At 42.8% G+C, this 26,204-nt stretch overlaps 1 protein-coding gene across 2 annotated transcripts in view; it reads right to left on the minus strand.

The window, feature by feature from the left end:
* ITGA4 (integrin subunit alpha 4) overlaps positions 1-26,204 on the minus strand; it is a 628,337-nt gene that overhangs the window by 60,209 nt on the left and 541,924 nt on the right. For both annotated transcript variants that reach the window (XM_078681473.1, XM_078681474.1), the window contains 3 exons: positions 21,412-21,501; positions 3,894-3,996; positions 849-956 (listed from right to left, as the gene is read on the minus strand). In XM_078681473.1, coding sequence (XP_078537599.1) covers positions 849-956; positions 3,894-3,996; positions 21,412-21,501 — 301 coding nt within the window. The remainder of the gene's footprint in view (positions 1-848; positions 957-3,893; positions 3,997-21,411; positions 21,502-26,204) is intronic.

Raw genomic sequence — 26,204 nt, forward strand, 5'->3', positions numbered from 1 at the left:
CCGCCACAAGCCTGGCGGCCGGTCCCATCACCACTAGAGTGCGGGCGGGCGGACTGAAGTCCACCCGCCATCCTAATGGGGGCCTAAGAATTCAGAAGGAGCAAAAGAATTTCATGAAAAAGAGGTCAGGAACAATTTTCTAACTGTAGGAACAATAACTAAAAGACTGATGTCCTAGGTAAGGGTTTAAACAGTAACTTGATAAAGGTACAGCAAGTACCTCGTGATAATTATGGTTCCTGCAATATGAGATGGGTTTGACACAATTAACTTTGCAGTCTCTTCAGATACTGTAGCTCTATGATTTTGTCAGTAAATTATGTCGAGAATAATGTGATTCTGGTCATGTCTAATTCAGAAAATCATGGGCCCATTGAGGATCTTGCTGCTATAATACTCCAGCTATAATACTCCAGGTCACATACCAGATTATCCTAAAGCTTTTCACGTTTAAAAAAAAAAAAACCTTAGTATGTTACAGGTCCCTGAAGATACAGAGACTAAATTGCAAATTGACTTCTGTTGAAACGTTTTGAACCTGAAAGAATCATAAGACAACACACTCACATAAAATACAGACCAGCTGAATGCCCTGCCTCCATGCAATAATCAAATATTATCAGCCATCCTCTGTTCTGGGACCAGTCCTTCCCCAAGCTGAACACCCTACGACATAAAAAGCTTGTTGGTCTGTACCCTTAGATGTACATGTACATATGTAAACGGTGTTAGAGGTGGAGTGAGAGGACTGGCTTCACACATGCTTCATGTGTCCCTTGATTGCCTCTTCATGACTGGTGCGCGAGCAAAGGTTACATTATTTTCTGTTATGTAAATCTGAATCTCACCTGGACATCCAACACATTGAACAGTTTAATATTGTTGGGAGCAAAACCATTAGGCACCAGTATCTCCAAATCTGCATCTGGAACTATGCTCTGCCCAGTGTTGATTACCTTTAAAAAAAGAAAAAAGATTCCGTGTAATTATACTACATCTTTATACTTACAATATGAATCATAGCAAACAAATTAAAACAATTCAACTTTACCATGTAGCATCTACATCGTAGATGACTTATTTAGGAGAGTCCAAGCCATAAACTCTGTTATATTAAATATAAAGTGCAAAACAATATCATAAGCCATATATATGTCCTGCCAATACCAACATCAAACAAAGGGCAGAATATTTCCAAAATCGGGAAACTCAAAAAGAGCTCTACACGGACATATAAAGTGAAAATAGCCAAATGTATCTCGATGGAATGTTAAATTTCAAAATGAGATGCAGTGCAGCACAAAACAATTACAAAACCCAATACAGGGTCAAGATGCAATATATTGCAATATATGCATACTCTGCATCTCAATGCGACACTACACTGCAGGTTCTGGACTATAATACTTCTGCCTTAGATACATTTGGGATAAATCATGTATATTAGGTCGAAGAGGATGACTGCGTGGTCAGGTCAATGATCTGTGGACCACTATTATTATTATTAAAGAAAATTTATATGCAGAAAGCGCTACTAAACCCGGAGGCATCAAGGCGCTGAGAGTGGAATCAAGAGAGCTCATAAATCAACCAGGGGGGAATTAGAGATAGGCTTGTTGGAATAGCCAAGTCTTAAGTGCCTTACGGAAATGTATATGTGAAGGGATCCCCTTGAGATCATTTGGGAGCGTATTCCAGAGTCTGGGCGCAAGGAAGCGAAAGGACCTTCCACCCCATCTGGCTTTGGCGATGTGGGGGACAGTAAGTAGACATTTGCTGGATGAGCGCAGTGTCCTCCCAGGGACATAATGGGCCACAAGAGCACGTATTGCCTCCGGTCCAGATTGATTCAGGGCACGATGAGTAAGGCATAAGGCCTTAAAGTTGATCCTTGCCTGCATAGGGAGCCAGTGCAGGTCTTTTCTGATGGAAGTACCCGAAGAACGTTTAGGGGCGCCTACAACAAACCGGGCCGCCGCGTTCTGAACGGTCTGGAGGCGCTGGATAAGACCACTGCTAATGCCGAAATAAAGGGCATTGCAGTAGTCAAGTCTGGAGGCAATGACTGCTATGGCCACCTGTTTGCGTGCCCCAGGGGAAAGATAATGAGTGATCTTTCTAAGAATCCTCAGGGCATTGCAGCAGGTGGACACAGTCCTACTAACCTGCTTGTCCAGAGAAAGGGAGGTGTCCAAAATGATCCCAAGGTTGCGGACAGAGAACGTCGGCACAGGGCAAGCCCCAAGAACAGACGGCCACCAATCCAGGGACCAGGTCTCACTTTTGCCCCCAAAGACAAGGACCTCCGTTTTCTCGCCATTCAATTTAAGGAAGTTCTTGACCATCCATCCGGCGACCGACTCCATGCAGTTTTTAAAATTATGCGCAGTGGAGCTCACAGATTGGGAGATGGAAGCCATAATCTGCGTGTCGTCGGCGTAGGAGAGCACTTCCAGCCCAAAGGATCTTATAAGCTTGGCGAGAGGAGCAACATAAATGTTAAAAAGCGTCGGGCTCAGTGCCTCATGTCTCTTTATTGTCTTTGATCTGCTGGATGCTGTACACAGGTGGAACAAGACCATCAAGGAGGACCAAAGTTACTTGGGACAACCAGTGTCCTGTGAGGAAGATACATAGAAAGCTGCATGAGGTTATGCTATTGGCCATGTCCTCTGTATATTAGCCAGAAATTCCTAAAAGACAGGGCTAGTACTGGGGCTTCTGGCCACATCTTCCATTTCTATTGTTCACCTCCAACCTGAAGATGACGTAGTGCAAGTAATGGATTACAAACTTGAGCACAATAAGGGATCAGAGGTTTTTCAAATGTTTCATCACGTGCTGTAGACATCACTTTTGCAGTCACCCTATTACTTTTATGTACCTTGACAGGCATACAAATATCATGGTTTTGTAGAGGCGTGGATGATTTTTGTGACCATGAATGATAGCATATGTCCGCGGTGACGGGCACTGAGAATCTCTCCTTAGACACAGCTGGCAGACAGAGTTTGTGTTTCTTTAGAGTTGCTATACTAGGTTTACACTGCTCCTGCTCACAGTCTAAAGAAGTTTCTACTTTCACTGCTTTTAGCAGGAGAGAGGCACTGTTTGCAGACAGAGGTCCCTTTCAAGAAATGTAATATGATGGTGCTCGCTCTTCTGGGACGAAGGATATCTCCATCTACTCTTTGGAATGTTTGCCTCTATTACAAAACAAAGAAGGCATGTGAGATACGAGGTCTAAGACAGTGAACCCCCACGTCAAAGCATCCTGAAAAGGTAGGCAAAGACACAGGTGGGTAATGTCACAGGCAATGCTGCTTTCAGCTATAATGATGCGTAGGATAAAGTAAGTTATCCGTTTCCAGTCCTCAGAAAAGTTAAACAAAATTAAATTAAAAAAAGAATCACATAGACGTTTTGCTGGGGTGAGGAGGGGAAATAAGTTAAATAGGGTTCAAAGGGTGATGCAGGCCAAAATATTGAATTATTAGCATAACATTTTCCTTTAGAGAGATATCCACAGAAAGACTGCCTTTTGTTTTAATAGTCTTTCATGTGTGTTACTGTATATTTAAATGGGCCTTTTGCGTGTAGTTGATAATAAGTTAAAATCTTGAAACTTGTAAGAATAAATGGAACAATCATACTGGTGGCCCTGCTGATCCAAGCATTGCACTCCAGTACATCTTTTGAAAAGACATCCTACTGCAACAAACAACAATGAAGTCTTGTGTCTTTCAGAATATTTGTTTTCATATTGAAACCCAGGGCTTTTATAAAGTCAGATTGTGAACAAATGCAAATCATGTATTGAAGGAAAATGCTCCATACTGCATTCTATCAACATGATCTTCCATGAGTCACTCTTGGAAATTTGTAGCACTCACATTAAAAGTAAAGTTGACTTTTTCTAGAAGACAATGTGGTTCTGCATCTTGTCCTGATTGTCCTATAGTGGGACCATAAGAGAAGGAAGATGGTGACACCGATCTGGAAAAAAACATAATTAATGATCAAATTACATGTTTATAGTTTAATTTACATTAAAATCATATGTATCATAAACATATTAAGGTTTGTAGTTTAATGCACAGATATATTCCATCCAGATTTTTTAGATTGCAATCATGTGACCTAGATGATGAATATCATTATTAATAGAAAAATACTAGTAATCATTAACTATCACCACCATTAAATTGCTCTATGATAAAACTATATAAAAACAAATACAACAACGCAATAAAACTCTGATTGATATTCTATTAATTACCCACTACATTTAAAACTAAATATTATGCAACATGTTTCAATACTCTGGAGGGCAGTCATATTTAACATACCATAGAGTGACAGTCACAATGTATGATCCACTTTAGTGTTAGTCAAACATGGTACATTTCAACGGGGGGTGTACTTGTGCAAATCTAAGTCCAGTTTGTCCTGGTATTAGTATCTTTCAGTCACTTTTAAACACCCGAGGCAAAAAAGCACCTCCTCTGCAGTTCAATGTCAGAATATAATATACACTAAAGGGACACTCAGGAACATCAACCGTATCTACCTCAGAGCTACCACGACTACCTCATGAATAAGCTTAGCTAATACAATACAGAGAGCATCCTACTCAGAGAAAGGACAGGAGCGAATAAGTGAGCAAGGCCAAGGATTTGGAGGCCCACTTAAGAATCTACCTCAGACCAACGGATCTTACCTCAAAGACTACCGCAAAGACTAAAACAATATCTACCTCAGGACGCTGATGAAGAACCGAAATAGGGGCAAGCGGTATGCCACGCGACAGGAGATAAAGAGGGACTATATATACTTTTATATCCTTTTTGCGGACATAGATACGTGATAGCTGTAGGGGTCCATAGTGGAAGGAGGGGTCAGGGGGAACGTAATTACGCAATGGTCAATCAATACGCATATATGTTAGGCTGGGACATCTGTAAAGGACTCATGGGGGGAGGGGGATGGAACATTAGCATACTAATTTAACGGCTCCCAGGGGGGCGGAATGGGGACCTTGCCGTCCAGAGTACGAGGTTTGATAACAGGGGGGTTGGGGAGGGAGGGGAGGGGAGGAAGGGGGGAGGGTGTGTCTGTCTTGTCTGTCTTGTCTACATACTCTGAATCTATCCACTATCTTCTATGCTATCTACTTCCATCTATCTACACACCTACATACAAGAAGTAACATGAAATCAAGATCTGGTGGGGGGAAAAACAGAGCCAACAGGGGGGACACAGGTACCAATCACCACCACAGGCAGGTAACACAGGCAAGAAAGGAATGCACGTACACAGGACAAGTGGGGGAAAGGGAGAACGGCGAACGGCGAACACACACCTTAACCAATGACACAAAATAGCATGACTTCCTTATCATCTAACCTAAAGATAGTCTCCCTCAATGTCAAAAGCCTCAACCACCCACTCAAGAGAAAAAAAATCCTAGACTACCTAGCTAAGACCAAGGGGGATGTGATCCTGTTGCAAGAAACCAAGCTTTCTCTTGAGGACGCCAAGCGAGTCAAAGCCAGATGGATAGGCCAGGTAGCATGCTCTCGGCAACAGGGAAGAAGCAGGGGGTGATCACTCTGATAAATAGGAACTCCAAGATAACAATAGAAGACCACCAACACGACAAAGCAGGGAGAGTATTGATAACACCTGAAAAGGGGTGAAGAAAGCATCCATGTAGCGAACATTTACGGCCCTGACACCGACGACTCCGCCTTCTGGGAGGGAGTCTCGAAGCAATTCCCCAGAAAGACCTTACAGTGGTGGCTGGGGACTTTAAAACAGTACTTGACATCACACTGGACAGACAATCACAATGCCACTCCCACCCCACAAATGCACACAACACACTAAAGAACATATGCACCAGATTTAACCTCAAAGACCCATGGCTACTACAACACCCGGACGCTAGAGATTACACCTTCTACTCCAACCCGCACAACTCATACAGCAGGATAGACTACATATTATTCACAGGCACAGACACTCACCTAATAGAACACATTGACATTGCAACAAGAACACTCTCAGACCACTCGTGCATCAGCCTACAGCGGGCGTCATAACGAAGACAACCCACGTCGATGGAGGTTTAATAGCGACGTCCTGGCAGACCAAGACAACAAACCCGAAATAGAAGAGGCCATAAAAGAATACCTGTGGCATAACGACACACAGACCACAGATCCCAAGATCGTATGGGACACACTAAAGGCCACAGTCAGAGGTGTAATAATAGAAATAAAAGGCCAAAATGAACAAAAAGGCTAACCATTATCTGAACCAACTTGAAAAAGACATCAAAAGGTTAGAAACTAACCATATCACAGACACAAAAAACAGTAGCACCCTAACTGATCTCACTAGGAAAAAATATGAATATAACAAATCTTGAGCGAAAGAGCGGGGTTGTGGGTGAATAAATATAAGGCCATCAACCTCTGCAAGGCTAACAAAGCGGGGAAGCTCCTAGCCTCCTACCTGAAACACAAACAATGACAGTACACCATCTCATCAATCACCGATGCTCACAAAAACACATACACAAGACTTAAAGATATCCTAAGAACATTCCAAGAGTTCTATCAAGAACTATACAAGAAAGACCAGTCCTTAGACCAAGAAGGGTGTGCAAGATACCTAGACAGATTGAACCTCCCAAAGATAACGAACGAATTAGCACAGACGCTAGGACAGGAGATAAGCTCGGCAGAAATAGAGATGGCGGTCAAGTCACTAAAAGACAACAAAGCACAAGGCCCAGATGGGTACACAGCCACATTCTATAAAACTTTCCTAACGATCCTGCAGCCAACCATGAAAAAAGTGTTCAACCTCTGCGCGGGGAAAGAGTAGTTTCTCAATCCATGTCAGAGGCGAACATAATAGTCATCCTGAAGGAAGGGAAAGACGCACAACGTCCCCAAAACTACAGGCCCATATCACTAATCAATGTAGACTGGAAAGTCTACGCCAAAATCCTGACCTCAAGACTAAACACTGTGCTCCCAAGACTAATAAGCAACTCACAGGTAGGGTTCCTAAAGACCCGCGTGTCACATGACAACACCTCGACTCTTATGCCACATATTGGAACGCGCCTCCAAAATAGACGAACCAGAGGTGACTATCTCACTAGATGCCCAGAAAGGGTTTGACAGGGTATCGTGGGACTTCCTAGAACAATGCATGCGGACATACAATCTTGGGGAATCATACACACGGAAAGTAATGGCACTGTACGGGGACCCCAGAGCTAGAACTGTAATTAATGGTGGGGGGGGGCTCGGATCCCTTTGCCCTACAACGCGGGACAAGACAAGGATGCCCCCTATCCCCCTTGTTATTCCTGCTGACCTTGGAACCTCTGATCAGGGACATTAAGGCCAATGAGGAGGTGAGAGGGATCATCATCAACGAGGTCACAGTCAAATTAGCCACTTACGCGGACGACATCATCATAGTGACGGAGCGACCCAGGACCTCCATCACGGCTCTCGTGGAAACCATAGAAACATACTCAAAACACTCAGGATACAAGCTAAACAAGGATAAGTAGGAGTGCAAACCACTTAACATCCACACCACTAGAGATACATTGGGGAACTCGGGCCTACCATGGCAAACGGGTTTCATCAAATACCTAGGGATAAACTTCGGCAAAGACCTCAAAGCCACACTTGACCAAAATGAAAAGCTACTGCTAGAGAAAACAAAGACACTGTTAGAGTCCTGGTCCCCCAAATTTATAACGTGGTGGTGGAGGATAGAAACAATTAAGATGATGTTCACCCTGATGATCAACTATCTGTTGGGTATGCTCCCTCTCCTACTCACTGAAGACTTCCACTGCAAGATAGATAAGATGATTAATACATTTCTATGGCGGGACAAAAAAGCAATTATAAGCTTGAAAAAACTAAGACCAGGCAAAAAACTGGGAGGCTTAAACGTAGCAGACTTCAAAACCTTTCAAACAGCATTTCTAGCAAAACAGGGGGCCTACTGGCTTCTACCTAGCCAGGAGTACACGCCGGCATGGCTTGCAATTGAGAGAGCCATCCTAAACAACCTAGACCCAATAGTTCTCCTCACAGCCAACAAACACACACATGCTTCCAACCCAATACTCAAAAATACTAAAAACGCCCTGCTTAAAATAGACCAAAAAATGGAGTACAGTGTAAAAAACTCAAAGTGGGAATCGCTGTGGGCAAACTCCAAGGTTAAGTACAGGGGGAAACCCCTCTCCACAGACACATGGTAGAGGCTAGGTATCTCCTACCCAGCGCAGCTGGAAGAGGGAGGCAACCCCACCACCTTCTCCACGTTGAAAACGAAGCATAAACTACCAGACATAGAACTGTACAACTTCCTGAAAATTAGAACAGCCCTGACAAAAGCAAAACTAGCAAAGCACAAGCCATCAATCATTCAATACATGATGAATCGCAACAGAATAATCCATCAGGTATCACATCTCTACAAGCTACTTTGCCCCAGCACCACCAAAATCAATGACAAAGCAGCCAAATACTGGGAAAGCCAACTCGACAACACACTCAGCGAGAGAGAACTCTTTCTCCTCTGGGCCTCCTCCTCACAAAACAAAATCTCCCCAATATTAGCACAGACAAAATTCTGGCTACTACATAAGACTTACTGGACCCCTGCTCGCCTCGCGTAGCTGGGCCTCAGGGAAACTGATCTGTGCTGGAACTGCGACAAAGAAAAGGGGGACTTGGCACATCTTATCTATTATTGTCTCAAAGTTAAAGGATTCTGGGAGAAAATATTCACCTTCATCAATAAAGCGTTGGGGTGCACACTAAAACCAAACTTCTCTACCCTTACCACCGCATTCATGACAACAGAAATAAACTCACAACACGACAGAGACCTACTAAGCCTTCTTCTGGCAGCGGCAGTGAAAATAGTACTCACCAATTGGAAAGACGCATCCAAGGCAAATTTCAAGGGGTGGCTCAACTGGGTGACGTCCCTCAGAGGCGGCGACAGCACTGCCCTGTAGAACTCACCATGGAAACAAACCTCCAGGGGAATGTGGGCGTCTCTGGACGAGTTCCTGTACCCCTATAAACCCCCATGAGCAGACCCAGAAAAATGCCCAAAAGGCCTTAAACCACACCCCCACAAGATCAGAACACAAACACGAACGAAGTAAACTTCTTGTATACTATGCCTTTTTCTCTATCCTTTCCCTTTTCTCCCATTCTTATTCTCTTAGCGGGACAGTGGATAGGGGGACAGCCAAACATATATACTGTGTAACTGTATCCTCTATAAACACAGCCAGTTTGGGCTGCCACCCTATAACAACAAAGCGTTGTTGACTATATGTGTAAATAATCAATAAAAATATGTTGAAATAAAAAAAATGTTAATAAAGACCCTGGAATTTATTTTATTTTTTTAATAAAAAATGATGGTGATATGTAAATGATGCCACAGAACCTTATGGTTAAAGTCTGGACTGCTGAATGAGATCAGTGTATATCACTCCACCAAAAACCGTACTCCTCTCCTTAAAATAATGGACTGTGAGCAAATGACAATCATGTGTCTAGTTACAAAGAAGGCCACCAGGACTGATCCACCTAGAAAGAAGAGACTAAGAAATAAATATATTATGACTGGATATAATGAACTGCCAATCTTCTGGGGAATATGTGTATGTTCTTCACTGCTGCATAATAAGCTTGAGTTTATCAATACGGGTACAGCAGTATAATACATACTCTGTTGAATAAGCAGGGCATGGCTATTAATGTAGTAAACAGACTCCTACTGGGTAGTGAAAACATTCCTACTACACTAGGTATGCTGCCCTACAAAAACCTATATAGCAGGTGAGACTGACTGGGGCAGTTGTTTGCATTTTGGTGATTGGGAGACGGATGCCTCTGCCATTATCCCTCTAACTCAAAAATGGATCATTGAGCAAAATGGTAGGACCCCGACATGGAGTTAGAGGATCTAAATTCGACAGACGGAGTAACACCGATACAGTTCCCATGAGTACAAGGACTGTCTAGACTCAGAACTAGACCTGACTGCAATGTTTTTAACTTGCTAATGGTCACTGTGCTACTACTTATTACATAATGCTTTTGTCATAGTCCTCCTTGTTGCTCTTGTTGATTAGAATGTGGTGTCTCTGCCAGTTGTAGCTAGATTATAGGTTATTTTGTGGAGTTTTCAAGTCTGTATGGTCACCTCATTAGATAAGAAAAATAGCGTGTTCCCCAAATTCTGCTCTCTGACTAATGCCTACCCCACGAGTGAGGACAGATACTTGCAGTCGCATTTTTGAGGTCTAACTATTTCCCCACCTCAACTATATCAGTTTTCCGTTCAAAATGTGAGACATTACCCTGTGGACATAATATGTACATATTTGGGATTGGGCTGTATTTGGGCAGAGGACCTTAATGAAGCAGGTGTTGGGAGATACTGCAAAAAGTAAGCATATAAGGGCATAAGTTGTGATATCAATGTTGTGACCAAGCTTCCCAGGTCGATGATTCAAGTTCATCCTCAAGAGAAAGTGACATTGTTAGCTGAGAGGTGGTCAGCAGACACAATTGAGCAAGACTGAGAAATGTCACACAACAAAGTAGTTCACAGCATCTATGAAAAAGCATTGGCAAATACACCAGGTTTGGCTTGCATTTTCAGCTGCATGCCTATAGAATTTGCCAAAGTCACGGAGTGCAATGAATTTGCATTTTAGGAGTGGCTCAGTGGCCGGAGCAGCAGAGCGGTCATGAACACTGAATGTTATAAGAAGTTAATGAATGAAAATTGCTACTACAGATCACAAAGGATCGTCCTCTAATGAAAATCATTAGAGGAATGAACCCGTCATAGAAATGTATTGGTTTTATCGACAGTGAAGCAATATATCTTGCATAGTAAATCACAAATAAGGACTGATTGGCCATACAATGCAAGTTTGAGATAAAGAACTGATTGCGACAAAACGTCTGATTTAGTGTACTTTTCAGTTGTAAAAAAGCAGCTCTTCAATTGCAATGGAACCACTATCTAAGAGAGGAAGTGATACATCAAATAGCCAATTTCATGAGGTGAAAGATGTTTACTCCTTTGGGTTGATCCAAGAATTGAATGATGTCATCTTAAAAAAAAAATGGCTGAAGTGGGATGTCCCACAAAAGCCAAAGGTTAACCCCTTTGCCGCGGCCGCGATTTCGCGGCAGTGCGGCAGTTCCGCAAAATGGGTGGGGCCGCGTCGGCCGACGGCAGCACGCAAGGGGTTAAAGAGGGCTGGCCGAAAGCCCACTCTATGTGATGTGTAAACAAAGAGTCTTCAGATGGTTGTGGTGTCAAGCAAGACCTCAAAATCATTCTTCACTTGTGAACTTTACTGGAGAGTCCAGCCTGATATGTGTTACCAATAACAGGAATACGGCTGAACTGTCTGAGATTTTTACATGAATGGAAATGTGCTGCTGCTAAAATGGAAGTACAGACAAATTGAAAGCCTGTCCTACCAGAAGGTCCTTGCTACTAAGAATACCTACTACAGAAAGAAGTTCATGAACTTTGATCAGGGGAACTTTATTTCGGAACATCTCAGGAGCACTTGCTTCCTAAAATCTGGCAGTCATTAAACTATGACACTACAACTACATTTAACACACCCCCAAATTAAACACTGGTACTCTCTCAAAGTATAGCATGAAAATAACTCAATTTTTTTGTGCTTTTTAAGTTAATACACTTGTGGTGATCTGGGCACCCATAGGGGAACTCGATGATTTTCCTATATCTTACTCAGAGCCTTAAACAAGGGGAATTGCGTTATCCATCAGCCCCGACATGAACCCATGGAATAAAGCCCATAGAGGGGACCTTGGAGTCAAGATGCATGTCCATGATAGAGTCAAAGACATTACATGATGAGCTGAAAAGTTAGCACTGGTAAAGCAGTAGTTTTGCTCTGAAAAAAGGCCATAAGAGGCCCATTTGCACTTCATGCCAGCTCACAGAACCATCAAGCGCTGTGATTGTGAACTCACAGCCAGAGGAGTCTCCAGATTGTCATAGTTGGTGTTACCCTTACTGATGTATCTAGAAAGCCTGACCTCCACACAGGCAATATAATGTATTCTTCACTGACCAGACATTGCTTCAGGACAAAACCATCTATGCCATAATCCTTTTTACTATTATACCCTGGAAATCAACAGCTTGCCTAAGTGCAGTACTACAAGATGTCAGTTTCCCTGTGAGCATCCTGACTCAACTATGTCAAGTCAAAGGCGGCGCTCTCCTTCCAGCAACGCCCCATACAGGTAAGAGCGGTGGGCCGGGTCGGGAGGATTCGGCAGACGTCCACGAGGGAAAATTAAATAAATAATGTATTTCCCCTCTTCGTCATTTGTCAAACCTCCCCCCGCACCCCCCCCCCCCCCCAACTCCACCGCCTCACTGATATTACCTGCACGGGCCGCTGCGGTCTCCTTCTCCCCCACCATCTGCCAATAATGCACAAATCACAGACAATGGTCTAGATTTAACCTCTAATTCTCTCTTGCCACACTCTAAGGGAGCCCAAGACCAGCAGTAAAGTCAGCCGAATGGCACAAAGACTGTAGTGTAGGCAGAAGCTCCTCCTTTCCCCCAGCCAAATGCCACTGAGCACATGGCCAGACAATGCTCCAGCTTTTGGAAATGAGTGATGGGCAGGCTATCGTTTGGAAGTTGGAAAGAACTGAAAGGCTTTTTAGTCAGCAAAGAACACTGGGTGCACAACCTAAAGTGAACACACTTGATAATACCTAGCAAATAAGGTGGTGCACCTGGGTGAGTGGAGAGCCCTGGAACCACTCAATGTTTAGTAGTAAAACTACCAAATAACAAGAATTACAGGTATACCCAATGCACTCAAAAGTAAAACATATGTTCAGTAACATTCAAACACATATACAATGTACAAAGTGACAGAGAGATGTAGGAATCTCCAGTGGGAGAGTGGTCCGATGGAGTCCTTTATTTAGTAAAACAGCCAGCCGACACGTGTTTCATCGCTATTGCGAATCCTCAGGGCTGAAAAAACAAATAGATGACAATGGAGCATCTAATATGCGACTAATTGGCACAAAGATGCTGCAATATGAAATCTAAGACAGATTCTCTTGACTTCCACTATGTGAGACGTGAATATATTAGCATTGTTGTGGTCATGTGTAGCCCAACACATACGTGTGGAAAGTGCTCCTACGGCGTGGTGGAGTCCAGAACAAACAACTTGTATATATTGAATAACATTCAAAAGTATTATATTGTCACTATATATTGTTCTGAGCAACAACGTTGCTGCTCTATTTGTATCATAGTTTCAATTCTGTATGTGTCAATACATTTGATAACTGAAAACCAACACCCCTGTGTTGGAATTTTGTCACTACTTCATTGATCTATCTTATGTTCTAGGTATATGTTTTGATATGACATTCAGTGAGGACTGTGAATCAAGAACCTATCCATCCAAGCAGAAAGGGTGATCACAGGTGGAGTCCAGAACACACAGATAAAAAATTGAATGAGTGAAAAGTGAAAATTGTGTACCCAGCCCAATAAGACGCAGTGTACACATGTAATCTTAGTCTCACAAGAAATACTGCATCTCCTGATCATAATTAAGTCCATGTTGGACCGAACGCAAGCGCATGATCCACATGGCTTCTGTGCGTCGTAGTTTGAGTTCTCGGTTCCCCCCTCTGACTCCTTGCGAAACCATGTCAATACCAAAAAATCTTACACATATATCACTGTTGCCATTCTGACAGGCAGCAACATGTAAGGCTACAGGATATTTGGGGTCACGTTTTTAAATAGCTCTGATGTGTTCTGTAATCCGGTCCTTCAGGGGTCCAATGGTGCTCCCCACATAGATTTTACCACACGGACATTCGATGACATACACCACAAATCTAGTCGTACAATTTATATTGGTTTTGATGGGGTAGGTCTCGCCATCCGAACCAACAAAATTGGTGGTGCCATGCTTCGCCCATCTGCACATTGTACAGAAACCACATTTGTAGAATCCCACACTATGTTGAGTCATCCATGTTGTAGTGGTGGTGCTACGGGGAACAGTAGGACTCAATTTGGTCCTGAGTGTGTTGCCTCTTCTGAAAGTGATCTGTGGTCCATCAGTGATGCAGTTCTTGAGCGCTTTTTCTGACTTTAAGAGCCCCCAATGTTTGGTCAATCTCTTACGTAGCGGGCCATGAAGAGAATTATATTCAGTGATTAGCCTTACAGTATCGGTATTCTGTGTGGAGTGTGTGTGTGTCAGCAATGTATTGGCTCTTTTCACTTTCCCAACTCTTTTTTCGGCCTTACGTATTACATTGGGAGGGTAGCCTCTCACTGCAAATCTATCCTTCATACTGTCTAGACACCGCTCAAATTCCAAATCCTCACTGCAATTCCTTCTTGCCCTTAGAAATTCACCATAAGGTATTGCATTGATTTGGTGTGGTGGATGGGAGTTGGACGCATGTAGGATGGCATTACATGCAGTGGACTTTCTGAATAGCCTGCTCTGTAGACAGTTGGAAGATACATAAAATTCCACATCTAGAAACTCAATGTTAGTCCTACAAAATCATCCAAAAGTTCTTGAATTGAATTGAAATAAAATTTATATTGCACAAAACAATAACCCGAAGGCATCAAGGCGCCTAACAACATATATCACAAATCACATCATATCATCCTTACACATAGGCCTGTACGAAAAGATGGGTCTTAAGGGCCTTTCTGAAGGCCTGGATAGTGGGTAGGGATCTTAGTTCGACAGGGAGGGAGTTCCACCACTTGGGCCCTAAGGTAGAGAAAGCTCTACCCCCCATCTAGTTCTCCTAATACGGGGGACTGACAAAAGAAGCCCACTCGAGGAGCGTAGGTTCCTGACGGGGGTGTAGCGGGACAGAATGGATACTATGCCTGTGGGACTGTTCTTGGCTAGTGCCCTATAGATCATGCACAGGGTCTTGAAGCGGATGCGGTCCTCCACAGGAAGCCAGTGTAGCAGCTTTCTAGCCGCTGTGGCTGAGGCCCGTTTGGGGAGGTCTAGGACAAACCTAGCAGTGGCGTTCTGGACTACCTGCAAGCGCTGCAGTAGACTCTTATTCAGTCCCACATACAGCGCATTGCAGTAGTCCAGCCGAGAGCCAATCAGGGCAACAGCAATCTGTTTCCTTGCCTGCAAGGATAGATAGTGTCTAATCCTCCTGAGAATATGAATGATGCCCCAACATGTAGAGATGGTTCGGTTGACCTGTTTGTCCAGATTGAGAACAGGGTCAATCATGACCCCTAAGTTTTTAGCCAAAGAAGTGGGGGTGGGGCAAGCTCCTAAAGAATCTGGCCACCAACTAGATGACCAGACGTCCTCTTTCCCTCCAAATACCATTACCTCCGTCTTCTCTCCATTCAGTTTTAATGAATTATACATCATCCATTGCCCGACTGCCTCCATACAAGATCTAAAGTTGGCGGCAATCGGGACACCTGATTGGGAGAGAGAGACGAGGATCTGGGTGTCATCGGCATAAGACACTATCTCCATCCCAAATGATTTAATTAGCCTGGCAAGTGGGGTCACATAGATGTTGAATAGGGTCGGACTCAAAGCCGATCCCTGAGGGACCCCACATTGCACAGGAAGGGATGGAGATAGATACTCCCCCAGCTTCACTCTTTGCACTCGATGGTTGAGGAAGGAAGTGAGTAGATCTAAGGCTGCCCCCCGGACCCCAACCTCCCTCAGCCGTGATGTTAATACTGAGGGAGATAGGGTATCAAAGGCCGCCGTCAGATCTAGAAGGATCAGGAGGGTGGTCTGACCTCCATCAACACGCGTGCGGATGTTATCTAGCACGATAGTGAGGGCAGACTCGGTGCTATGTTCCCTCCTAAATCCATGCTGGGAAGAGTCAAGGCAACCCGAGTTCTCTATATATGCAGCAAGATGCTTATTAAGATGTGCTTCAAGCATCTTTGCAGGGGCCGGGAGGAGAGAAATAGGCCGGAAATTTTTTAAAACTGCGGGATCCACAGAGGCCTTTTTTAGTAAAGGTTTTACCACCGCATTTTTCCACTGGGTGGGAAAGATGCCATCCCTCATGGCTTTGTTCATAATATCAGCCAGTGGAGGCAATAAAGTATCTCGGCACTGTTTGAGGATCCTAAGAGGGCATACATCCAGAGGGGAACCAGATTTAGTCTTATTAAGAAGGTTATCCAAATCCTCCAGAGAAAGCGGGGGAAAGAAGTCCAAGAGTCCTACAGGAGATTTATCTACAGGGGCCGGGCCCATAACTCCCTGAACCTGACCATATCAAAATGCAATCGTCAATATACCGACCCCAAAAAATTATGGAGTCGATATATTGAGCACCTTTACTACCCCAAATCAAATCCGATTCGAGTGTGCCCATGAAGAGGTTCGCAAAAGAAGGTGAAAATTTGGAACCCATAGCCACACCTCTCTTTTGTCGGTACCAGGTTTGATAAAACATGAAAAAATTGTTTTCAGTACTAGTTCCATCATCGTGGATAGCATGTCTGTCTGTTGCCATAATGTTGCAGGTCTGTTATGCAGAATTTTATTTACCGCCAGTAAACCCAGGTCCATGTTAATACTGGTGTAAAGTGACACCACATCCATTGTCACCAGTATTGAATCTGGTTGCCATTGGATGTCCGCCAAAGTGCTCAGGATGTGCTGTCCTGTATGTAGGAGGGTAGATTTTTCACCAAAGGACAAAATACAGCCATATATAGGTATGTGCAATCTTTTTGAAACGGTCATGTGAATTGGCGTCATCACAACCTGCACGCAGTGTGAGTGAGTCGGACACAATGAATAGCACCCGCAATTTTAGATTTAATACGGTTTGTCTTTTGGCAGTGCCAAACTGCAAACTGTCACTGTTTAAGAGGGATATATGGAGCCTATCACAGACTCACATGTTCACTTGGTCACCAGCACTCCTATAAGACGACGCCGTAGGAGCACTTTCGACACGTATGTGTTAGGCTACACATGACCACAACAATGCTAATATATTCACGTCTTCACATAGTGGAAGTCAAGAGAATCTGTCTTAGATTTCATATTGCAGCATCTTTGTGTCAATTAGTCGCATATTAGATGCTCCATTGTCATCTATTTGTTTTTTCAGCCCTGAGGATTCGCAATAGCGATGAAACACGTGTCGGCTGGCTGTTTTACTAAATGAAGGACTCCATCGGACCACTCTCCCACTGGAGATTCCTACATCTCTCTGTCACTTTGTACATTGTATATGTGTTTGAATGTTACTGAACATATGTTTTACTTTTGAGTGCATTGGGTATACCTATAATTATCTTTTGGAAGTTGTCCTCTCAGTCTGTGCCACAAGTGCTTGAGGCACAGGACCAGCCGATACAAGCAACCCTGTATGGTGACTGTCTAAAGTTCTCTTCCTAGGCAAATGGGCTGCTTCTTCCTCAACCATCCCCCTCTGCGGAAAATGACCTGCAGCTGCCAAAGAGGCTGACTTACTTCAGGAAGTGATGCCTACAAGGACAGTTTGCCCCTCCATCACACAAAATTTAGAAGTTCTATCCACTGTTATTAATGAAACATCTTCAATCTGGTTCCTTGACCACATTTTAAAAGGGCTGCACCGGCCCTCCACTGAGCCTGAATGAATGAAATGAAGTCAGTGGATTGATGCACAGCATTTAGATGTGCATGAGTCGAAGGCCAATGAGATTGAGAAGATGGCGGCATCATTCCATCATAAGGCTATATACACAAGGATGGGTGATTGCTCACTGAAAGGACACAGATTGCTGCCTCTCTTTGGACCCTATCCACATGTTTGGTGAGTTTTGAACTGCTAGGTAATGGCCATTTCTTGAAACGTGAAAAACCAAAGAATCAACACAAACTGTGAGTCTCTGGGCGACAACACTAGGACCAGCAGGATTCTGATATTGTATATGTCCTAAGTGAGAATGGTGTCCCTCATTCATCCACCTAAATATTGCTCTCACTGTGTTAAGCACCCGCTGCAAAGATCTCTCTCTGACCTACATATCACTCATGCCTTAAGTGTACATGTGGTGTGACTGATGAAAGCGCTGTACTAGTGATCCCTTCTGAATCTGTTCTGCAAGGAATGCAATTTTGCACTAGCTGAGTTCTGTAAGAGACAGAAGATTGCTTTGTTCCTGGCCTGTTGTAACTGATCTTTGAGGAAGCAAAGTGTGCACTGCAGCTGCCCAATTGGTTCCTGTCCTGTGATACAGAACATTTTCCTTCTGCCTACCTGTACCTGTCCTCTGAATGATTGAACCGAGCACGTTTTTTGCTCAAGAAGGGATGTGTCTACTGCTGTTACCACAGAAAAAGCAAAGGATTAATTGAATGCACATGCATAACAGGCCCCATGAATATTTCTCCACGAATTGTATTTCACAATAGTAGGTGTGAGATACCTGTAGTCCTGAGGAAGACGCCTGACCCCTCGAAACCAAAAAGAGGGCATTGAAGCAGGTCAATGGAAAAGAGAGGTAGGGTCATTTGCTCGAACCTCCTGTTTTTAATCTTGGTGGAGGGAGACACCAGTAAAAAGCAATTTTAGCTAACTCACACAGTTTTGATATATGTCTGACAGTTTAAGAAGGGCAGAACCTAAATATCATTATGAAGGACATAACCTCACCCAGACTACTGAACCCATAACTGGGCGACTATGCACTCAGCCTACAGCAGTACTCTTGGATGCTTTCCGGTGCTAGCATATCACAGTAGGTAGGTGAGGATTCATCATCGCATATGAGTACACAAATGTATTGTAATTTTGTAAGAGGTTTGGGCTGTTTCTTTAAAGAGTTTTCCATTTCTTGCATGCTTATGGTTGAGTAAAGAGGGCATACAATAATCCTTTAACTCCCTTCACTTCCTCTTAAGTGCATTAGTGACTTGTGCTGTACCTGTTCTTTATTGTGAGAGACGGTGTGGTGTTCCTTCTGCTACTGCACCTGTTTGCTATGTATTCTTTGAATTAAGGAAGGTTTCCCCACTGCTAACTTTGTTTTACTTTTATTACATTACACAAAAGGTAAAACGATTCTTACTGCCAATGCTTGCTTTAATTTATGATCTGAATAAAAGAGTGAGCACTCACAAAATATGTGAACAGAGTTTACTTTTGGTTTTGTGTGAAAACAATCAGTTGTTGAAATAGAGGACCTTGTAAAATTTGAAACCAAAGCGGGTCATCTATGCACCCAGGATATGGAATAACGCTGCTTCAATTTAGGAAAAAGTTGAAGACACACCTATTTAAAGAACACAGCATCAATAGTTGACAACCCAGCTACCTCTCTATCACATGTTGACCTTGTGCTTGTCTTAGATCCTGTACAACACTCTTCCTTTTAGATAGGTTCATGCTATATAAATACCACATACAGTCACACATTCAAGTGGCTCCATGCCATGTAGAACACCTTAACCCAATTCTGGCATTTTAGCGAACAACGTTTGCATGCTCGGGGTTTGGAGCTCAAAATGAAAATCTTAAAAGCAAAACTACAAGCCCCACAATGGAACATGCTGTGAGGTGAAAAGCCAGAAATGGCTGATGGTATCATATATAGTAGTGCACCAGGAAAACTTGTGAAATGCATAATAAAATCTAGCTCCTGACTCTGTCATTTTTCTTGTTAGTAATCAAAGGTTGAACGAATGAATGAATATTATATTTCTAAAGTGCGAACGTAGCCCAGAGGCGTCAAGGTGCTGCAGGAGGGACTGTCATACAGAAAGAAAGGAAAAATTCAAACTGATGTCTCTGTAAAGAGCCAGGTCTTAAGAGCCTTGCGGAAAAAAGAGTGAGACATTTGTCCAGAGAGGTTGCCAGGGAAGGAATTCCATAGCTTAGAAGCAGCAATGGAAAAAGCCCTGCCTCCCCATCTAGTCTTCTTGAACCTTGTGACTACCAACAGATTTAAGCTGCATATTAGATAACAGGACAGTGATAGGCTAGCTTTTCAAATGCAAATACAAGCATGTTACTGCTAATGGACTAATATTAGGATTCATTGGAAAAATAGCAGGCTAAAAATAAGTTACAACGTGAGCCACAGTAGCTGGATGTGTCTTAAGGGACACTGGGAAAATTAAAACACTGGCACACCTCTTTCCTATCCCATCGCCGTCTTTGAGATTGGTGTGATTTAACTAGTGAGGCTGCAACACCACCGCAACATGCCCTGCCTTGAACAGTTGCAGCGCGTGCTGTAAGAGCTGCTCCCGAGGGCCAACAAAAGTGTCAGTAGTGTAGCCTTGCATGACAAAATGAGTTACAGGAGAGTTTTCTTGTTTAGGCCAAATGGGCTCTGCATCACCCAGAAAATGGATTCAGGGATCTACATTGGAATGCTACAGCACTAACTAAGCACGAGAGGCCAAATGTGTGAAGCACTGGTCGCAATATACTGGTCGCAATTTGCGACCAGTATTTTTGCGACCAGAGAAGCATTTTGAGAACAGACCTCTGTACTAATAGGTTGATTCATAATATACCAAATCGAAATGGGTCATAATTCGAAATACCTCATGAACATTAATGAGATAGACTGCAAATTGTTACCCACTGTGATTCGCAACTATTACAGAGATGGTGGTCTCCCGGGGTCAGTAGACCACCAAATCTCGGCTTGCTTTTAAATAAAAGAAAACGAGAAACGTTTAAAAAAAAAAAAAAGGTTAAATATTATTTTGATAAGAGGAGGCAGTAGTCCATGAGAACCGAATCGCAATTTGGGTTTGTTACAACCAAAAGGAATTTTTGCCTTTGCAAACATCCCACGTTTGTCCATCAGACCTTTTGCAAATGAATAATCGCTTCATACATCTGGCTCCTGCTTTCTCTGGCTCTAGAAGAACATGACTACCTCTCTCTCTCTCCCTACATCATTTGGATGCCCCGTCAAGAGGTCTAAAGGTTTCTGTGATTCGGTACTAAACAACATGTCATGTTGGCTACATCTTAATACACACAAGTAGGTGGAAGGAATGGGATTGGAAAAAGTCCTTGGAAAGAATGCTTTAAATAAAATTGTATGGATCAGAAATCTCACTTTGTTGTCTCAAAGCCCTATGTCCACCCTCTGCAGTCTTTATACTTCGATAAAAAAAATATGAAGGAATGCTAAACACGCAAAAGAACATTAATCTATTGTAAGAAAATAAATGAACGTATTCAAATATTTATAAACTCAATGGAGCTGACAAAAAATATCACTCACCCATGGACATTTAGCTGAACTTCGTACCTTAGAGGTACAGTAAAGGTTGCAAAGTTATTCTTCAGAAGCTCTTCATTTGCTTCATTTTCGCTGTGAAACAAACATATGCTAATGAGTCAGGCTTATCACATTAGCATGCAGAAAGTAGAAAAGGGACAAGCATCATGGATCTTCTTTTTTGTATTCAATGCAGTTATTTGAGTATTCCGTGCAGTGTTCCACAAGCAGTGACAAAACTGTTTTTAATGAGCATGCGAATGTTGATTTAGTCTTCTAAGATATAAGTGAATAGTATTTCACACAGCTGGTCTGTGAGCCTCAAATGCATTCTGTCCAAAAGTAAGCATGTATGGGTAATTTCTGGCACTTTCACGTCAATGTATTCCTTAATTTTTAGCTAGTTCAAAGTAGATATATTTATTTGGTTGTCAGTCAGTAGAAAATTCATTGCAGCTATATGATTACAATCTTGGTATATATATATATATATATATATATATATATATATATATATAATATATTAATTATCATGCTTTATTTTACATTGTCCAGGACTGCTAAGGGAGAAGTTATGTACAGGATTGAGCAAATCGTGGATTCATGATGGATATTTTACTCCAATGACACAGAATTTTTACATAGAAGACAGACTTATCAAAGATCTTTATGGATAACTGTAACAATCCTACTATGAAATGTTCATATCTCAGCGCCAACTTTACCTTGGAAAATTTGATATGGCTCTCCCCACCATTAGGGTCACTGGAATTGAAGTGGCAAAGAGTATTTTATAAGGCTAACACATCGATTTTGCCCACTCTGCCACTTTAGACAGAGGTCCACCTTATGCAGATTAGTAATGACTTTTATGAGAACAGTCCATTTTTACCTGCTAGGGGAGACCCCTTCGAGAAAGAAACACAAGCAATCCAGGGCAATTTTCCACCTTGTTTGGAATGCACTTCTCCCATGCAGAGCAGGGTCAACATTTTATTGCACACAGTGGGCCATTCTCTAGAGTGCCACAGTGGGCGAAACATGATGGGTTGGAATGCTATCCAGAGTGATTGCCAGTGGTTTAGACTATTTGCACAGATTCGATCAATCATCTTATCTCTATTTGAAATGGGTATTTCACTTCACCACAGTCTCTCTTATCACTGCCAGCCTATCCTTAAAAGGAAGACAACTAAACGCAACAGTAGTGAATTGTACCTGTAAGTCATGGGGTTTCTTGGAACATCACTTTTTCCTCTAACAGGAATAACAAACAGTATGAGTTCATGATAAGCAAGGTCTGACTGAATGGGGAGGTTTACATGCACATTCCATTGTCTTACCATCATACACAATTTCATCAGCTGTTCATTCAGAACTGGCACTGCACACACTCATGCCAATACTCTCAGTATGAACATGACACTCCCTTGCCATGGATATTTATTTATGCGATTTTATATAGCGCAAACTTTACCCGAAGGTGTCAGAGCGCTTTACATAAGAACCAGTTGAAAACATAAGGATTTAGTATTACATGCGTTACATAGAGGATACAAACAGAAAAAATGGCAAATGTACAAGATGTAAAGTCACACAAGGAGGAGATACAAATGGATATACTCTAAGAGTCACATAGGAATGGTGGAGAGCACAACGGTCTACAGCATATACTAGTGATTAGAGTTATCTCTATATACATGGGGAGGGGACATGGCTGGATATACTCTAAGAGTCACATAGGAATGGTAGATAGTACAAAGGTCTACTACATATACTAGTGATTAGAGTTATCTCTATATACATAGGGAAGGGATACATATGGATATACTCTAAGAGTCACATAGGAATGGTAGAGAGCACAGCGTACTACTGCATAGGATGTAAAATAGAATACTGGGATATATGCATTAAAATCATAGTCTCCGTAGTAAATTTAGTGAGGATAAAAGAGGCACATAACCTTGTGGTGCGCTCCTGGGCAAGATAGAGTCATGTGGAGGGGGTACCAGCAATCTCCGGTACCTTCCTAAGCAGCATGTGATCAAAAGATTCCCTAATTTCAGGCCAGTCTTCATTCGAGCTAGCTGTTCTATGAACATCCTGCCTATTTTCAGGAAATGAGGAGCAAATAAGCACCTTCCACATCATCAACCTCAGCATTCATCTCCAAAACTTGGGAGTAGAGATCCTCAGAATGGGTAGAACGTGGCTGGCATGATGGGAAAGCAGGATGCATAGCTCCTTGATTTCTGCTATGCACTATAAGTGGTAGTATGGCAGATTCCCAGGTTGCAAGGGCTGAGAGAAAAATGGTAATGTAGATAAGAGGGAATGTAGCAGGAGTGTCATGTTTGAGTGCAGGGGTTTCAATCTCAAACAGTAATACGTTATGGTCTTGGGCTTCCTTCCTATTTTATTATTCTTTGGTATACAGGAGTTCCAGATCTAAAGCTCACAACCCCACTCTCGGAGCAAGGAAACCGGTTCCAAAGAGTCAGAGTGAGTTGTTTACTTGATGGCAGAGTTCAAGTACCATGCCATTGAGGGTCCTTAACAAATGGCCCTACTGAAAAACGGTCATTGAACAGAGCCCACCTTTCATTAAGAAGGAGTCTCCAGAAGTCAGATCATGTGTGTTACTCTTACAACTTCCCTGATTTTTGCCACTACCTCTAATATTAGTTCTTCAACATCTAAGATTTGAACATCTCAATGCGTTTCCTTGTGTTCTACTATTAGAGTCATAAAGGTAACAAAGGTAACAACGAAAGCCTCAGTTAGATCACAGTACAAATTAAAGTGTCCCAGCGGAGCTACTTACCAATGGATATTTGAAGGGTTCAATCATGGTTTTGCTTAATAAGTGAACCCCCATCCTAAGTGTGATCTGAAAAATTGCCAGACTGGTGTTCTTTATTTTGCAGTCTGTGATAAAGCTATAATGTTACTACAAGCAATAAACATTTCCCAATGCTTGAATCTGAGCACAGTGTAGGCCAACAGTTTGTATTTTCTTGGAGAGAAGAATATACTATTGCTCCAGCTCGGACTGTAGTAAGTCTTAATAGATGCCTTCACCCATGGCAGAGAGCCAGCAAACTCCACACTCTTTTATTAAAGTACTCTGTGCAGTCTTCCCAAAGACAATTTTTACTCTACATGAATCTAACCTTAATTGCAATTCCAGTCACACTAAACAACTAGTAAACACCAGTGACCTATTAAAATCTCCTCAAAAATTAGGAAGCTTCACCTTCACAAGAAGGTTTCCTTTTTATTTAAAATCTGGCCACACTCACCCTTTGCTAAAGAAAGCAAACCCAGACTCCTCTGATTTTCATTATCTGAGCTCAGTTTCCAAACTTCCCTCTATGGATGAACTGATCAAGAAGATGCTACACAAATACCTGCTCAAGTGTCAATCTCCAGTATACCTGCATTTTGAATTTCATACCCAAATGTACAGCTAACCCCTTTACCACTGAGGTCCTAGATGGTGCCATCCATGTTTCGTTTACAGGTGAGACCTATCTAGACTTGCCAATGGCTTTTGATTTCCCTGCACCATGGAGACCTTCTCCTCATCCTCTCAACAAGTTTCCTTCTTCCTCAGTGTGTATCACAATCTATGATATTTGAGACACCAGATAACCCCCTTCCTCCCTGTCATGGAAGACTTAATTTCACCTTCATTTCCTTTAAACCTGCTGAGAGATCTGCTGGAGGTAATGTTAAACCATGAGAGATGTCTAATGATCAGTATGCTGACAATACCCATCTTTACATGAGGGTCACTTTGATCTAATGGCCTGTTGGGACAGGAAAGTCCTCTGCATGGTAAGAGTTGTCTATTCCTGCCCTGGGTGCCCAACTGCACTGTTGACTGAAACTCATAATGCGGATTCTTGTCATGTCATAGGCAAACACGGATCACATGTATGTGCCATGACACAGGCCTGACTCACGGATTGCGGTCCTGTTGGACCGCTATGGTGCACCCAAAGCGCTGCCCTCACAGTGGTGGAAGGCTACCGCTCTCACCAAGAGTTAAGCAGCACAAGTGTGGAAGTGGCAGCATACTGTGTACTGATAGTAGTGAACAGTTCCTTTTTACCCATGTGTCACAGAAGTGAGCACAACAGGCTCACTTGCCTTATTTAAAGTTTTGCTGCTGCATGCTTAACTCACCCTTGGGCTACATCAGGTTGGTGTGGAAGTGCATGAGTGATGGAAATATGCTGACTACATGTGTACACGCAATAAATACACTACACAAAGAGTGAAGTGTGGTACAGTGCGCAAATGGGAAATGTGTGTGTCCTGGCAGTGTGTGTTTTTAAATAACACACTCTGGTACAATACAGAAAGGCTGCAGTACTGAACAGTGCGCCCAGACTGAATGTGTTGGCTGCATGTAGTTATGCTTGTGGTGACATAATAGATGAGAATAACAGTGCTGTGCAGTAAGTGTGCTGTGGACACTGAGTGCAAGCGTCCCTGCACTGGTACATTACATGGCAGACCTTTGATTCTATTTTGGAAAGCCCAGGCCTGCCTCATACAAAAATAAATGGTAGAGGAGTTCCCCGAGAGAAATTTGTTTATTGCTGCATTCCTGTAAGCTAGGTGGGACTTTCACTGGAGGATGGGAGAGTCAGGCTCTCTCTCTGCATTTCAAAGGGCTCTTTGATTCAATGATGGATTACAAGAAGGGGCCTGGAGAGAAGAAGCGTCGGAAGGAACTAGGTCCAGATGGGAGCCCTGATGTGAGAACTCCTTCAGAGAGATGTGTG

Source organism: Lissotriton helveticus, chromosome 3_1 (assembly GCF_964261635.1).
Source record: "Lissotriton helveticus chromosome 3_1, aLisHel1.1, whole genome shotgun sequence".
Classification (NCBI taxonomy): Eukaryota; Metazoa; Chordata; class Amphibia; order Caudata; family Salamandridae; genus Lissotriton; species Lissotriton helveticus.